Here is a 17351-nt window from a genome sequence, read left to right as displayed (position 1 = left end):
CTGGTCCTCTCGAAGAGCAGTATACACTCTTAACCACTGAGCCATCTTCACCAGCACTGCTGAGGTACTGTTTTTATTCCTATGTTATGGAGTAAGGAATCAAGGTTCACAGAGGTCAGGGACTTGCTGGAGGGTTTACCACTTAGCAAATGGGGAGCAGGGATGCAGGGGGGCTGAAATCCAGGTAGCCTGGTACCAGATCTGGGATCTTGATGGCAGAGCTTGTCTGCCGTCCCGTGTGGACAGATGCAGTTCATTCCGGCTCTGCCTCAGCACCAGCGGAGGGGTCTTACATGGAGAAACTGCTAAGCTTGTGTCCTTGGCTAAGAGGTGGAACAATTTTACCTTCTTAAGGTAGCCACGAAGTTTTCTGGTGTGGGGATGGGGTGGAAGGAGGCAACCAAAACTAGCATATATCCACAGGACGTCACCGAGAGGCTGTCTGTGTTCTGACACAGCATAAGTCGGAAGGATGGAGCCTTGGTCCACAGCCGGGGGGTGGGGGGGTGGGGGGGGAGGCAGGTGTAACTATACTCTTTGCTCTGTCTCTTCCCTTGCGCTATTGAGGAAGGGGATCTGGATCTGGGGGGATAGGAGAAAGAATAAAAGAGGGTAATAGGGGTAAAGATGATCATGTACATTGTATTCATGTATGAAAATGTCCTAAACCAGTAATTAAGTAAATTAATATCTGCTTTCAAAGAGCAAAGAACCAAGGTGCTGGGAGCTGTCTTTTCTCTGACTTGAACCCTTTTCCTCTTCTTATTCAGGAGCTTTTCACCATGGCTCTTGTCCTGCTGGGTCTGGCCATCGTATTGCTCCACCTCGCAGCTTGTGAGAAGCCCCTAAAAGAAACCATCCCCCCCTGGTCTTGGCGCTTTACGCATTCCCTATACAATGCCACCATCTATGAAAACTCTGCTCCCAAGACCTACGTGGAGAGCCCAGTGAAGATGGGCATGTATCTGGCAGAGCCCCACTGGGTGGTGAAGTACCGGATCATCTCCGGAGACGCAGCTGGAGTATTTAAGACAGAGGAGCATGTGGTAGGCAACTTCTGCTTTCTGAGAATAAGGACCAAGAGTAGCAACACAGCGCTTCTCAACAGGGAGGTGCGAGACAGCTACACGCTCATTGTGCAAGCCTCAGACAAGAGTCTGGAGTTTGAAGCGCTGACCCAAGTGGTGGTCCACATCCTGGACCAGAATGACCTGAAGCCCCTCTTTTCCCCACCTTCCTACAGAGTCACCATCTCCGAGGACAGGCCCCTCAAGAGCCCCATCTGCAAAGTGACTGCCACAGACGCCGATCTGGGTCAGAATGCTGAGTTCTATTACGCCTTTAATGCCAGGTCAGAGGTGTTTGCCATCCATCCTACCAGTGGGGTGGTCACTGTCGCTGGGAAGCTGAATGTCACATGGCGAGGGAAATATGAGCTCCAGGTGCTGGCTGTGGACCGCATGAGAAAAATCTCAGAGGGCAATGGGTTTGGCAACTTGGCCTCGTTGGTAATTCATGTGGAGCCTGTACTCAGGAAGCCCCCAGCTATCACCTTAGTGGTCCTGAATCCACCAGAGGGTGATGAAGGTGACATCTATGCCATTGCCACAGTGGATACAAACGGCTCAGGAGCTGAAGTAGATTCCCTGGAGGTGGTTGGTGGTGACCCTGGAAAGTATTTCAAAGTCCTCAAGTCCTATGCCCAAAGCAATGAGTTCAATTTGGTGGTAGTCAGGGACATTAACTGGGCAGAACACCCTCATGGCTTCAACATCAGCCTTCAGACCCGCAGTAGGGGCAGGTTTCCATCCCACCCCATCATCAGGGCTTTCCATCTCCCACCATACAAGCTGGCCAACCTTAGATTTGAGAAAGCCGTTTATAGAGTAAAGCTCAGTGAATTCTCTCCTCCTGGAAGCCGCGTGGCATTGGTGAAGGTCACCACAGCTCTCCCCACTTTGCGCTACTTTCTAAAGCCATCCTCCGGGAGCACAGTCTTCAAGTTGAATGCTCGCACAGGACTGATCACCACCACGAAGCTTGTGGACTTCCATGAGGGAAACCAGTACCAGCTCCATGTGAAAACTTCCCTGGGTCAGGCCACCACCACCGTGATCATTGATATTGTGGACTGTAACAATCACGCCCCAGTCTTCAACAGATCTTCCTACGAAGGTACCTTGGATGAGAATATCCCTCCTGGCACCAGTGTTTTGACTGTGACAGCCACAGACCAGGACCATGGGGATAATGGACACATCACCTATTCCATTGCTGGTCCCAAAGCTGTGCCGTTCTCAATTGACCCTTACCTGGGGGTCATCTCCACCACCAAACCTATGGACTATGAACTCATGAGAAGAATTTATACCTTTCGGGTTCGAGCATCAGACTGGGGATCCCCTTTTCGCCAGGAGAAGGAGGTGTCTGTTTCTCTGAGGCTCAAGAACTTGAATGACAACCAGCCTATGTTCGAGGAAGTGAACTGTACTGTGTCTCTCCGTCAAGATGTACCAGTTGGGAAATCGATAATGGCTGTGTCTGCAATAGACATGGATGAACTTCAGAACCTAAAATATGAAATTGTGTCTGGTAATGAACAAGACTATTTCCATCTCAACCATTTCTCGGGAGTGATATCTCTCAAACGCTCTTTTATGAATCTCACTGCTGTCCGGCCCACCATCTACTCTCTGAAGATTACAGCCTCGGATGGGAAGAACTATGCCTCCCCCACAACTCTGAAAGTCACGGTGGTGAAGGACCCTCGCTCTGAGGCCCCTGTGCAGTGCGATAAAACGGAAGTTCTGACCCATATCACGAAGACCATCCTCCAGTCTGCCAGGCTTCAGGGCCAAGAGTTAGGTGAAGAGGAATTCACCTCCCTTGACAACTATCAGATCAACCAGCATGCTCCCCAGTTTGAGGACCACTTCCCTCAGTCCATTGACATTCTGGAGCAGGTTCCCGTCAACACCCCCTTGGCCCGCCTGGCAGCCACTGATCCAGATACTGGCTTTGGTGGCAGGCTGGTCTATGTGATTGCAGATGGCAATGAGGAAGGTTGTTTTGACATTGAGCTGGAGACAGGGCTGCTCACGGTAGCAGCAGCCTTGGACTATGAGACCACCAGCTTCTATGTCCTCAATGTGACCGTGTATGACCTGGGCACTCCTCCAAAGTCCTCGTGGAAGTTGTTGACCGTGACTGTGAAGGACTGGAATGATAACCCACCCAGGTTTCCTCCAGGTGGATACCAGCTCACCATTTCTGAGGACACAGAAGTTGGAACCACGATCGCAGAGCTGAAGACAGAGGATGCCGACTCAGAGGACAACAGGAGGGTTCGCTACACCCTACTAACTCCTACAGAGAAGTTTTCTCTCCATCCACTCACTGGGGAGTTGGTTGTCACAGGACACCTTGACAGGGAATCAGAGCCTCAGTATATACTCAAGGCAGAGGCCAGGGACCAGCCCATGAAGGGCCACCAGCTCTTCTCTGTCACTGACTTGATAGTCACATTGGAAGATATCAATGACAACCCTCCCCAGTGTATCATAGAGCACAGTAGCCTGAAGGTGCCAGAGGACATGCCTCTTGGGACAGTCTTGACATTCCTAGATGCCTCTGACCCTGACCTGGGCCCTGCGGGTGAAGTGAAATATATCTTGGTGGATGATGTCCATGGAACTTTCCGGGTGGACCCGATGACTGGAGCTCTGAGTCTGGAAAAGGAGTTGGACTTCGAGAGACGGGCAGGTTACAATCTGAGCTTTTGGGCCAGCGACAGTGGGAGGCCTCTAGCCCGCAGGACCCTGTGCCACGCAGAAGTGTTAGTCATGGATGTAAATGAGAATCTCCACTCTCCCCACTTTTTGTCCTTTGTATATCAGGGCCAGGTGCAGGAGAACAGCCCTGCAGGGATCCAGGTGATGGGAGTCACAGCTCAGGATGATGACACTGGCTTAGATGGGGAAATCCAGTACTTCCTACGGGCTGGCACTGGCCTGGAAGCCTTCAGCATCAACCAAGACACAGGTACGAGCTGAGGTTCATGGACAGTGGGATGAAAGGAACACAGGACATGTGGAGAGTCACCCTTCTGCTCCTGTATTTTAAATTTGTCTTTATGAGGATTTTTAAAAATAGTCTCACACACATATATATGTGTATGTGTAAAATATATACCATATGTGTATAGCAAACACATATATCCCATTTATAAAAGTGATACATGATAGCTGTACACTTTTTTCCTTGTTTTAAAGATTTACTTATTTAATGTATGTGAGCACACTGTCTCTGTGTTCCAACACACCGGAAAAGAGCATCAGATCCCATTACAGATGGTTGTGAGCCACCATATGATTGCTTGGAATTGAACTCAGGACCTCTAGAAGAGCAGCCAGTGCTCTTAACTGCTGAGCCATCTCTCCAGCCCACACTCCCCCACCCCTTTTTTTATTTTTGAGATTAAAATTTAATTATATTTCTTTCCTCTCCTTCCTTCAAACTCTCCCATATACGCCTTCTTACTCTTTAAATTTGTGGCGTCTTTTTGTTTCTTTACTAATTGCATTACATGCATATATGTATATGGTGACCATTTGGCACTGGACAACCAGTTGCTCTTCTTTTCCCTGGGGGAAAGCCACCTCTCCCATTCCCTGGCTTCCTCAGTTGCCTATAGTTCTACGTGTAGAAGTCTTGTGGCCTTCTCTTCATCCAGCTTGGCATATATGTTTATTGGTGTCCTTGTTCAGGTTACATTTGGGCAGTCATGTTGGTGAGACTCTGTGGGCGTAGCTTCTGGTATTACTAGGAAACATGATCTCAGAGCAAACTCCCTGACTTTCTGCCTCTTACAATCTTTCCACCCAGTCATCTACAAAGTTTCCTGAGCCTTAGGTGTGGGAGCGTTTTATAGATGTATCCACTGTGACTCTGCATTTTGATTGGCTGTGGTTTTCTGTAATGATCTCCATATGTTACAAAGAGATGCTGCTTTGATGAGGAGAGAAGACATATCTGTGGGAAAAAGGGACAAATGCATAGATTGCTGTTAGGGATTATGCTGGTTTAGTAAATTAGTGGTTGTAGATTTCTCCTTCAGTATCTATGACCTCATCATTAGCACTGAGTAGTTAGCGAGGTTTCCTGTATCAATCACGGCCTCCCTCTTGTTCAGCAGGTCTTAAGTCCAATTAGAGAGCTTTTAGTTACCACCAAGGTACACTTGCTAGTGCTACTGTGCCATGATGTTTGTTGATGTGGTTCATAGGCATCATAGTTGGGTAGGGCTGTTGGTTGCCTCCCTCCTTTGGAAGCTTCCATGATACCTTCTGGTACCACGGAAGCTAGTCCTCGGGGAGGAGGCTCTCAGGTCAGTTCTAGCTCAGGGCTCTCTAGACCCTGTTTAGGAAGAACATGGTGCCTTCAGTAATAAGGACTTAACTTTCACCAAGGGCAACAGCGATAGGCTCTATGTTTTGAGGTTCTCTTGGATAGCCCTGGCCAGCAGTTCAAAAGAGGGCTTCTCAAATCTGGTGTTGGGGCTTTTGTTTAGCTGGCTTTTGGCTCTTGGAAGAAGCCCAGTCAGTCCAGATGACAAAAGGCTCATTAAAACTATACATGAATCTATATACTGAATTACATGTATTATAGGTGTTTGGGGGTTTTGTTTGTTTTTCTGTAAATAATGGTGTGATTTCTTATAGCTTTTAAAGACATACTTATTCATTATTTCGCCCACCCCCTTTCTTCTGGATTAATCACCATCCCCTTTCCCTAAAAGGTCCTCTGCTTTTCTATTCCACCAGATCTCATGTATCCTGCTATTCCTCTTTGCTTTCCTCCTACCTTCTTCTGTATTTACTCCTTCCCCCCTCAAAGCAGTTCTCCTATTTCATTTCTGGATCAGGTCTTCTGTATACTGCTCCTCCACACTCTATTGCTCCCCAAGCCCCACATCCTGGCAATGATTCAGTTTCATTTTCCTAGTTTCTGTGGTTACTATGGGCTATGTACTCACATACATAGGTTAGGAGCTCGGAGCCTCCAGTATGAGAGAATGTGCAACATATGTCTTTCTGGGTCTGGGTTATGTCAACCAATATGTTTTTTCTAGTTCCATCCATTTACCTGCAAAGTTCGTGATCTTATTCTATACAGGTAAATAGTATGCCAGTGTATATATGAAGCTCATTTTCACTATACCCTCATTAGTTGTAGGACATTTAGGTTTTTTCTATTTAGAGCAGCAGTGAACATGGCTGAGGGCGTATCTGGGGAGTAGGATGTGGTGTTCTTTGGGGGATATGCCAAGAAGTCATACACCAGGGTCAAAGAGTCGATTTACTTGAGTTACTTGAGAATTCTTTACTCTGATTTCCAGAATGTTTGTACCAGTTTGCAATCCCACTAACAGTGAATGGGGGTTTTCTTGGCCCCACATCCCCTCCAACATTTACTGTCAACTCTTCCATTAATCTTTGCCATTTTGGCTGGTGTTAGATGAAAACGCAAAGGTTTTGTTGTGCACTTCCCTAATTTCTGGAGATGATGAGAATAATTTGAGATGTTTCTTGATCACTTTTTCCTTCTCTTGAAAAGTCTGCTTAGATTCCAGGTCCATTTTTGAGTTGGTTGTTTGGAAATTTTTTTAATCTTGCTTTTTTTTTGGGGGGGGAGGGGTGTTCTTTATATAGTCTGGATATTAATCCTCTTTCAGATGTATAGCTGCGGGTTACCTCTTCAGCCTGTTGGTAGGTTCTCTAGCTATGCAAAAGCTTTGTGGTTTTATAAAGTCCCACTTGTAAGTTGTTGGCCATAATTCATAGGAAGTGGAGTTCAATTCAAGAAGTCCTTTCTTCCACCTGTATCACAGAGGTACTGCCTGCACTTGGTTCTGATAGTTTTAGTATTTTGGCTTTCAAATTTAAGTCTTTGGTTAGTCTGGAATTAATTTTTGGGCACTGTAGTAGAGATGGGTGTGATTTCACTCTTCTGCGCGTGGACCCCCAGTTCCCTGGGCCATCTGTTGAGGGTGTGGACCCCCAGTTCTCCGGGTCATCTGTTGAGGGTGGCTTCTTTTCTCTAGCATATGTTATTAGCATTATTGTCAACTAGAAAATGACAGGTCACACATACTCACTTGTTGTTAACTATCAAATGACTGGTCACACATACTCAAGTTTGGATTTCTGGTTTTTGTTTCTTTGCTCTATCTGTCTGTTTTTGAGCCAATACCTTATTGTTTTATTACTGTGGCTCTGTGATATATCTTAAGGTCTGAAACTGTAGTTTCCAGGACAAAGGGCCAAGTAGTATGGTGGGTAGAGTCTGTTTAGTAGACTCTAGACTCGGCTCTTTCAATCTCTATTTTCTCCTTCATCCTCTTCCTTCTCTTCCTCCTCTTCTTCTTTTTCATCCCTCCATTCTTCTTCTCTTCCCCTCACCCTTCTCTTCCTCCTCTCTCCAGGGTCTCTGTGTAGCCCTGGCTGGCCTGGAACTCACTCTGTAGATCAGGCTAGCCTCAGTCTCACAGAGATTCCCCTGCCTCTGCTTCCTGTGTGCTGAGATGAAAGGAGTGCACTATGCTTAGTCCCAGCTCTTTCTTTTACTATATAATATTCACCAAATTCATGCTTCTCTGGGCCTCAGTTTCTCCATCTGCTACTTCCAGGCTACTGTGCTCTGATTGTGAATGTAGACCCTGCCCCCTCATGCAGACCCCATCAGCTGAGAGTGACCAGTGAGAACATAAGGGCTTCTTGTGGTACTATTAGAGCCTTGTGCTCTAGACCAGAGATGGCCCTTATAGGTAGTGGGTAGAGTAAATGGTCCAAAGAATGGAGCTGAGCCCCTAAGACTGCGAAATGACAAAGTAGGAAGCAGAAATGTATCTCTCAAACTCCTAACCAGTAATCTGAAAATCTATCAGGATTTAAAGACTAATTGAACCAGGTTAAGGCTAGCTATAGGACGTCTCACTTACAGCATGTGAAGTGACTAGCTGGAACTTGGGTTGAAGAAGTTGGTGGATGCTGATAAATTTCTACTGTCTCCTGGAAGCCTTGTTTATGTGTCCGTATGTCAGAAGTGAGGGCCCATTTTAGTGGAGAAAGGCTGAAAGGTTCTACTAAAAGGACATCCACCTTAGCACCTGTGTGTGTGTGTGTGTGTGTGTGTGTGTGTGTGTGTGTGTGTGTGTGTGTGTGTTTGTGTGTTTGTGTGTGTGTGTGCACATCTATATATGCATTCATGTGTGTACATTGGGGATACATGTATGAGTGTGTTCATAGACATGTGAGCAGGCACATTAAGGACAGACATTGATAAATTAGGCTTAATCCTCTATTGAGCTCCACTTTACTGTTTGAGATGGTCATTACAGAACCGAGAACTCACTGCTGCAGCTAGATTGGTGCCAACAAGCCCCCACAGACGCCTCTGTCTCTACCACCCCTCCTCCTTAGTGCTGGGAATCATGGGTACATGATACCATACCCAGTTTTTATGTAGGGGCTGGAGATCTTCACTCAGGCCCTTGTACAGTAAACACTTCACTGAGCCATCTCCCCAGCTCTAGGTAGGGTGGTTTCTAAAGCCTCTCTGAGATCTGAGTATATTGAGTTTGGTCACTTGCTGTCCCCAGGAATGCTCCAGACTCTGGCACCTCTGGACCGAGAATTTGCACCCTACTACTGGTTGACGGTGTTAGCTGTGGACAGGGGCTCCGTTCCCCTCTCAACTGTTACTGAAGTCTACATCGAGGTTACAGACATCAATGACAACATTCCCTCCATGTCTAGACCCGTGTTCTACCCCTCCGTCCAGGAAGATGCCCCCTTGGGTACCTCTGTGCTTCAATTGGAGGCTTGGGACCCAGACTCCAGCTCTCAAGGGAAGCTGACCTTCAACATCACCAGTGGGAACCACATGGGACATTTCATCGTTCATCCACTTACAGGTGAGGCCCGGAAAGCTGGTGGGACAGAGATATATGGATCTTATTTAGATCTACAAGGCAGTTCTTAGATTGTTCCTAAGGTGGCATCAGGGTCACCTGCAGACAGATCAGAAATTCTCAGGCCCCTCACTAGACCTACCAAATCCACATGCTGAGGGCAGACTCCAGAAAGGTATGTTTTAACTATGAAAGTCTAACATTCTGATGGGTGCCAAAGTTAAGATACATCTCAATGATGTCATCTCCACATAAGGAGAACCTGTTAAAATCTTTCTTGCCTTGTCGTCCAACACGTATCTTAGAGGTCAAATTGAAATTAGTTCAGGCCTTTGAATGCTCTCAAACTGACCCTTCTCCCTCCCTCATCACAGCCATGGCCAAAACCATCATTGGCTTTTGTTCTACTTTATTTCTGTCGCTGTGGTAAAAACCACTCTGATCAGGAGCAACTTAGGAGAGAAAACGGGTTTATTCAATAAATATACTTTATTGACTTAGACTTCCAGGTCACACTTCATCACTGAGGGAAGTCAGGTTAGGAACTCAAGGCAGGAACATAAAAATGAAGGAACACTGTCTACGGGTTGCCTCTCTGGCTTGCTCATGGGCTCATGCTTGCCAGGCTTTCTTATGAGTCCTGGACCACCTGCCCAGGGAATGGTGCCACCCACAGTGAGCCGGACCTGTTGTCTTAGTGCCAGCCTGTCTCCTCCAGCTGTGGCACCTGCCACTCTTATTCCCACTGAAGTCTGAGAGAGGCTACAGGCCTCCTGTAAGGAAGGCCGACCTTTCCGTGTGACCTGATCTTTTCTATACCCCACAATGCAGTCTTGCCATAGAAAGACAAACTATAAGGGAGAACAGAGAATGCTTGTGAACTTTCCCAGGAGCCCCAGGGAAAAGTGGGGCAAAGAGTAGGTAAGGAGCGCAAGTGTCTTTGACATTGAAGACTTTGGTGAGAAACTTTTCTGTTAACCTTTGACCTCAAGCTATAGACACATCCTTTTCTCTCTAAGCTGAAGTAGCTTTTCTTTTAGAAAACAGGTCCAAGCAGGTTCTCCCCTCAGGCTCACCCTAGGTCCCCATGGTACCACACCCACACCCCTGTGCCCCACTCCTCTTTTCAGAAGAGTGAGGAGGTGATCCCTCCTCACCTAAGGCCTTAACGCTTCAGTTTCTCCCAATCTCCTATTTACTGTCAACAGTCCTCTGGCAGCAGGCCTGGCCTTGCAGGCAGACTTCTCCTAGTTTTCCTGAAGCCAGGCAGAAGAAACCGTGACTAGTGTGAAATCATGTAACTTTTAACTTGAGAATCGTATCCACCACCATCCCCCAACACACCTTCTGTCACAGGAGCCACCCTACCTACCATTCCACATCCCCACTACAGAAGCCTGGCAGGTGTCCTCCAGGTAAACTCAGGGTCCCCTGTGTCCCACAACCTGGTACCTAAATGGGCCCCCTGACCTCTCTGGCTTTACTGTATCCCTCTCGCTGGGCATCTTTTGGCTCCATCCACATGTCTGTGTCAACATTAAAACCACAGCTCTCATCTTAAAGGCAATAAGAGATAGTTTATTCTGGAGACATCATGTGTGACTGTAGCCCAGTTTATTCTGGAGACATCATGTGTGACTGTAGCCCAGTTTATTCTGGAGACATCATGTGTGACTGTAGCCTGGGAACACAGATTTAGGTTACCCCGATCAAATTCCATGCTCAGATGTGGGTGCATTTTCACAGGGTTTTATAGTTTTACAGAACAAAAGAAAGTCATAAATCTAGGCAGCTTTGAAATATATTGGCGAGGACACCAGAGAGGCAGATACATCAAAATGAGGAAGCTTTTTAATAGCCCCGAGATGCTATCTGGTGACATTCTTAGCTCTTGGATTGGCTGAAGCTAGTAGTGTTCTGCTAAGTTAACAGCTTCTAAGACATTTTTATTTATTATCATGAGGTATTAGTTTAGATACAGAGCAGGCCGGGGAATGGCTCTTCCGGAAGGCTAAATTAGCTCAAGGTGAAGTGATCAGCTTCTGAACCTACAAAATTCTAGTCTCTCGACAGGACTGAAATTCCAAGTAGTCATCCAGTCTCTGTAGACACACACTTCTTTCGGGAGTTCTTTTTGTTGTTGTTGTTGTTGCTGCTGACATCTTAGATACTGCTTCTTCAGCAATTTTTGTTCACAGCTGCTTCAGACCATAGACTCTCTTGACATGGGTCTTGCCATATGCTATAGGAGCCTCTCCCTGCTCTCTTGGATGACCTGGAACTTGCTAAGTAGAGCAGGCTGACCTTGAACTCACAGAGAACTGCCTGCCTCTGCCTCCCTAGTTCTGGTGATTAAAAGCTTGGCTCTCCTTTTGTCTGTGTGGGCCCTGGTCTCCCACAGAGCCCAGCCAGATAGTTCCTAATATCATAACATACACGCTGGTACCACCAACTACCACTCAGCCACCATATCCATTCAAGTAATTGTTCCACAAACTCTCCTTTTTGGTTGGACCTCCCCAGGTCCCTAAAAGAAGGAAAGTCGACTGCTTTGGCCTGCCAGAGCATCTTCAGTAGCATCTGGCAGTAGCAGAGTACAGTGCAAACTCACTGGGCAATTGTTAAACGGAAGGATGAGTCCTTGTTGATGATTGACGCACACACACAGCAAGTGCTTAAAGAGGTCGCTCCTGAGAGGCCTCAGAACCTTGTGCTGTAGAGAGATGTAAAGAGAGATCTGGTTCTTGGTCTGAGGATCATGAGTACTGGGACTAGACACCATAGGAAGAGCAGAAAGAGTACAGCATAGGCAGTAGGTAGGTAGGCGCTGCAGCTGCTCAGGGAGGGAAAAACTGCTGGGTGTGGCCAAGCTGCAGAGGACTAAGGAGGCAGGGGAGGTGATAAGCAGCAGTCTAGGAGGGGACAAGGACAGGGAGGGTGGCTTGAGACCCTCCGAGTGGGAGAAAGATGAGATTTCACTGTGGACAGAAGCTATGGTCTGGAGATAGTCCATTCTCATCATTTATAACTTGGGGTCTTGGGAAAGTTTCTGTGCTCTTCTCTTAGTCCAATACATGTTGCTGTAATTGAGTCCCTCAGGCTGGGTAACTGATAAGAAACACAGGATTGTTTAGCTTGTGGTTCTGGAGGCTGAGATGTCCAAGAGCGTGGTGCTGATATCTTGTGGGGGCACCTTGCTACAGGATGTCATGATGAAGTACAGGGTGTGTTAGTTATGTCTTCTCTTTCTATAAAGCCACTGATACAATCGTGGGGACTCTACTCTCATCTCCATCCGATTGCCTCCTGGGAGCCCATCTACAAATCCCATTCAGCTATGGATAGACCTGGGTATGGTGTCACGTGCCTATAATCTCAGGCAGGAAGATCAGCGTACAAGGGCAGACTCAGCTACAGAGTGAGTGAGACAATACCAGTTCAGCTTGCGTAACATACATAGAGAATCTTGTCACACACACACACACACACACACACACACACACACACACAAACCAAAAAATAAAATAAATGGACAATGATCTGGCAATAATAGTTCCAACACATGAACTTTTTTGAAAGTTACATCCACACTAACCATTGGTCTGTACTTAAGCTTCCAAGAGTAAAATACAACCATCCGAACTGCTGTCTAGATGGCTATGGGTCCCGAATGAATTAGTATGGGGTGTTATAGCTAGAGGAAAAACTTAGAAGAAGGCCTGGCGCATAAGGGGGAAAGCAACATTGGCTCTGTGGTTCTGAAGGACGGAGGAGTGGTGACATTTGAATGAACAACTAGTTGGGGAGAACCCTAGACTTTGGTGGATCAAGGAGCGAAGGAGCAGGAATCCCCCAGAGGTGACTTTACAACTGTTAATAACCTATCTGGGGGTAGAGGGAGAGGGAAGGGTGTCCCTGAGGTGGGATGATGGGAAAACTTAGTTTGGAGGAGAAGAGGAATGATAGTTTAATCAACAGAGTCACCTTGGGCTGGGAGAGGTAGGGACTTAGATCACACAAGCTCAGTGGATGCTTTCTATCCTCATGTGGGGGTCCACCAACCCTTTGCAGGATCTTAGCCATATCTCACCTTCCTGAGTATTCCTTGGGAATCCAGACACCGATGTCAAAGACAGATGTGAGGGTAGACGAGGGAAGTGGAAACTCAGGAGGTTCCAGAGCAGCGGATTCAGGAGCATGGACCCCTTAAGGGTCAGGAAGAAGGTGGGAAGAGCAAGTCCAAAGACAGAGGCATAATAATGCTAAGTAAGAGGGTTGTATACCTGGAAACTCAGCACTCAAGAGGCTGGAGTTGGCACCTTGCTGGGCAAGCTGCTGATACTGTGTGGGTTGCCGAGTTTTGGGTCCATCACTCGTGCCTCATGGTGAACGTGGACTTTCGTGGGAACTCCAGCTAGTACATTTTTCTGTCCATGTTTCCCACCTCCTCAGCATCCCTTCCCGTTCTCTGGAGCTCTAAGATTAAACTTAAAAAAGGACTCTGTTTTGTTGTAAGTCTGAACCTGCCCCAGTAACAAGGCCCTGGGAGCCCCTTGTTCACGTCTCTCTCTCTATCCATCCCTTTCCAGGTCTCCTGTCCACTGCCAAGCAGCTGGACCGAGAGAATAAAGATGAATACGTCCTAGAGGTGAGTTGTGGGAAAGCTGGGCACTGCCTTTGAAAGCCCCCAAAGGAGGCTGGGCTGTATGCAGTCAGCTGTATGGCTCCAGTGCTGTGGGTGGGGTGGGTGTGAGGGCTGAGGCAGGATGGGACAATCTGTTTCATTCTATGTCTGTAGCAGATGCTAAAGATCTGTAGGTCTTCACCAGCTCTTCATACCGAGGAGAAAAAGATTCTGAAACCTTACCCAGACAGGAAGCCTGGGTTAACTAGTAATGTCTGAAGGAAGTGCTGGTAATCTCTCTCTCTCTCTCTCTCTCTCTCTCTCTCTCTCTCTCTCTCTCTCTCTCTCTCTCTGTGTGTGTGTGTGTGTGTGTGTGTAGTTTCTAGCTCATCCCTCCTGGATTAAGGAGAGCAAGCCACTTAATGGTCCTTTACAAGGTTTGATGCAGGACCAGAATAAATTTTTTTTGTCTTCTAGATCTGCATTCTTCCTAAAGTGTCTTCCTAAGATCACCCTACTACGAGGCTCCTACAGCTCTCTAGAGGGGAGTAAATTAGTAGAGGTTACAAACCAGCTATTTCTCTCCTGAGCAGACCATACCCCACCAGGCATCTCTTCTGGCTTTTGGGGCACCCATAGTGTGGCGTGTGTAGTCCTTAGCAGGAAGGAGGTCATTCGTCTTCCCTATGCTACAAACTCTGAAATTCTCCTTGCTTTTTGAAATACTGGGGTGCCACATGTGTGACCCCAGCTATTTAGGAGCAGAATCACAAGTTCAAAGCCAATCTGGGCTACAGAAGGAATTCAAGGCGGTCCGTGAATTTAGTGAGAGACCTCGTCCCAAGATAAAGAATAGAGAAAAATGAGGGTGGGGCTCATCGATAGAGCATGAAGCATGTACACAGCAGATGTGAGGCCCTGGGTTGACATGCTTGAACTACAAAGAAGACAGAAAGAAAGACAGAAAGACAGAGAGGGAAGGGGGGAAGGGAGAGAGAGAGAAAAAGAAGAAGGGAGGAAGGAAGAAAGGAAAGAAGGAGAAAGGCAAAGCATTTGCCACTAAAAAAAAAGTCTGCTAGTTCCCAGCTGAGTAATTTTTTTTTAAATATAGAATCACAGGTAACAACAATCGCTGGGCACAGCCGCTAGCATTCTAATTTGTAAAGCCCTTCTATGTTATAAATCCTCCGGTAGTGGATTCTAGTGGATCTACCACCTGGACCGGGGGCCTTCCCTACCCACATTTGGTCTCTCTTGTCTTCCCCATCCAAAAGCAAATGCAGTTCAATAATCTTTAAAGTCTATGACAATGTTTCTCAACCTGTGGGTCATGACCCCTTCACAGGGGTCACCTAAGACCATTGGAAAACATATGTTTAGAGCACGATTCATAACAACTGCAGAATTACAGTTATGAAGCAGCAATGAAGTAATTTTATGGCTTGGGGTCACCACAACATGAGGAACTGTATTAAAGGGTCACAGCATTAGGACGGTCCAGATTACACCCATTCCTGCGACAATGCTTTCTAACCCAAGCGGAGAGCAAGCTTTCTAGCACTCATAGGAAGAGGCCCAGCATCTTCCATGTGAAGGCCAGGTTTTCATGGCAGTGACTTCTGGTTCTCTGTGGTTTCCTTCTGTTCTCGCAGTTCCAAGGTCAGACTGTGGCAGTAACAGCTCTAACATGGTGTGAGCCCTGATAGAATGGTGGTGGTTCTAGACACCACTTCGCAGCGGCCGTACAGGCGCTCACACACTGTTTCATCTATAGGTGACTGTGCAGGACAACGGGGAACCCCCGCTAAGGTCCACCTCCAGGGTGGTGGTGAGCGTCTTGGATGTCAACGACAACCCACCCATGTTCTCCCACAAGCTCTTTAACGTCCGCCTTTCGGAAAGACTGAGCCCTGTCTTCCCAGAGCCTGTGTACAGGCTGGTGGCTTCAGATCCGGATGAAGGTCTCAACGGCAGCATCACGTACAGCATTGAGGAGAGTGATGAGGAGAGCTTCAGAATCGACCCTGTCACGGGAGTTGTGTCTTCCAGCGGTACCTTTGCAGCTGGGGAATACAACATCCTAACGGTGAGGGGGTCGAGGGGCTGCCCAGCGGGAGGGCGGAAGTGGCTGGTGATTTTCTTTTTTCTTTTTTTTTCTTTCTCTCTTTCTTTCTTCCCTTCCTTCCTTCCTTCTTTCTTCCTTTCTTCCCTCCTTTCTTTCTTTTTTCTTTCTCTCTCTTTCTTTCTTTCCTTCCCTTCCTTTTTTCTCCCTTCCTTCCTTTCTTCCTTTCTTCCCTTCCTCCTTTTCTTTCCTTCCTTCCTTCCCTCCTTTTTCTCTTTCTTCCTTCCTTCCCTCTCTCCTGCCTCTTTCTTTCTTCCTTCCTTCCTTCCTTCCTTTCTTTCTTCCTTTCTCTATTTCTTTTTTCCTTCCTTTCTTCTTTCTCTCTTTCTTTCTTCCCTTCCTTCCTTCTTTCTTCCTTTCTTCCCTCCTTTCTTTCTTTTTTCTTTCTCTCTCTTTCTTTCTTTCCTTCCCTTCCTTCTTTCTCCCTTCCTTCCTTTCTTCCTTTCTTCCCTTCCTCCTTTTCTTTCCTTCCTTCCCTCCTTTTTCTCTTCCTTCCTTCCCTCCCTCCTGCCTCTTCCTTCCTTCCTTCCTTCCTTCCTTCCTTCCTTCCTTTCTTTCTTCCTTCCTTTCTCTATTTCTTTTTTCCTTCCTTTCTTCTTTCTTTCTTTCTTTCTTCCTTTCTTTCTCTCTCTCTGTCTTTCTTCTTTCTCTCTTTTTATCTCTCTTTCTTCTCTCTTTTTTTTGTGTGTGCCTGTCTGTCTGTCTGTCTGTCTGTGTATGTGTTTTAGCTTATAAGGAAGTATAGAAGGGGAGCAGGCTCACTTCTGAGAGACACTCACAGTCTGTTCTGCTGAAATAGCATTAATCCATTCCTGAGAGTTGCACCCAAAAAGTCCATCACTAAACTCCATTTCTTGTGTGTGTGCACATGTGTGTGTGTATACCCTTGTGTAGAAGCACTCACTTATGTGGGTATGCATGCACCATCAATCTTCAGACACCATCTTTTGTTTCTCCCGAGACACACTCTCTCAGTGACCTGCACCTCATCAGGTAGGCTAGGCTGGCAGTCACAGAGTCCGTGAATCACCTGTGTTTGCCTTTGTCACCCCAGCTCTGGGACGACAAATGTTTGTCAGCACACCCAGATGTTTTTTTAGGAATTCAGTCCCTGTGCCTTAAAGACAGGTGCTTTGCCGACTGAGCCATCTCCTCAGTGCCTAGACTCTGCCTCTTAGTAAAAGTTTATTTACTAACTTGTTCTGTATGTATAGATGTTTTGCTTACATGTATATGTGAGTACCATGTACCTGGTCCTGTGGAGGCCATAAGAGGATATTGGATCCCTTGAAACTGGAGTTATAGGTGGTTGTGAGCTTTCACATGGGCACTGAGAATAGAACCCAGGTCCTCTGGAATAGCAGCCAGCGCTCTTAACTTCTGAGCCTTCCCTCCAACCTCCTAGATTTCACCTCATGAGAAAGACTCCCTAACCCCAGCACTGCTTCACTAGGAACCCCACTTGCAGGGCGTGAAGCTCTGGGGGACACTCGCAAACCATTTCTAGACCATAATAGGGTAGAGCAGGCAGGAAGGCTGGAGGGTAACTAGAAGAATGGCTCCAGGTAAATTTCTGAGGACACAGGAGGGAGTTCATCTTCTTTGTCTCCCCTTAGGGAACCAGGGAGTCTCCA

The 17351-nt window shown here is 47.0% G+C and overlaps 1 protein-coding gene across 1 annotated transcript in view; it reads left to right on the top strand.

Annotated features, from left to right (window-relative positions):
- Positions 1-782: 782 nt before the first annotated feature.
- Positions 783-17351, top strand: part of FAT2 (FAT atypical cadherin 2) — a gene marked incomplete at both ends in the record, with an annotated part of 59368 nt that continues 42799 nt past the window's right edge. Inside the window, 4 exons of the mRNA XM_080924181.1 lie at positions 783-4041; positions 8660-8974; positions 13561-13619; positions 15370-15681. Of these exons, the coding sequence (XP_080780307.1) occupies positions 783-4041; positions 8660-8974; positions 13561-13619; positions 15370-15681 (3945 nt within the window). The remainder of the gene's footprint in view (positions 4042-8659; positions 8975-13560; positions 13620-15369; positions 15682-17351) is intronic.

This window comes from Micromys minutus (genome assembly GCF_963924665.1).
Source record: "Micromys minutus genome assembly, chromosome: 10".
Lineage (NCBI taxonomy): Eukaryota > Metazoa > Chordata > Mammalia > Rodentia > Muridae > Micromys > Micromys minutus.
The sequence above is the reverse complement of the archived record's forward strand: the minus strand, read 5'-3'. Positions and strand labels throughout refer to the sequence as shown.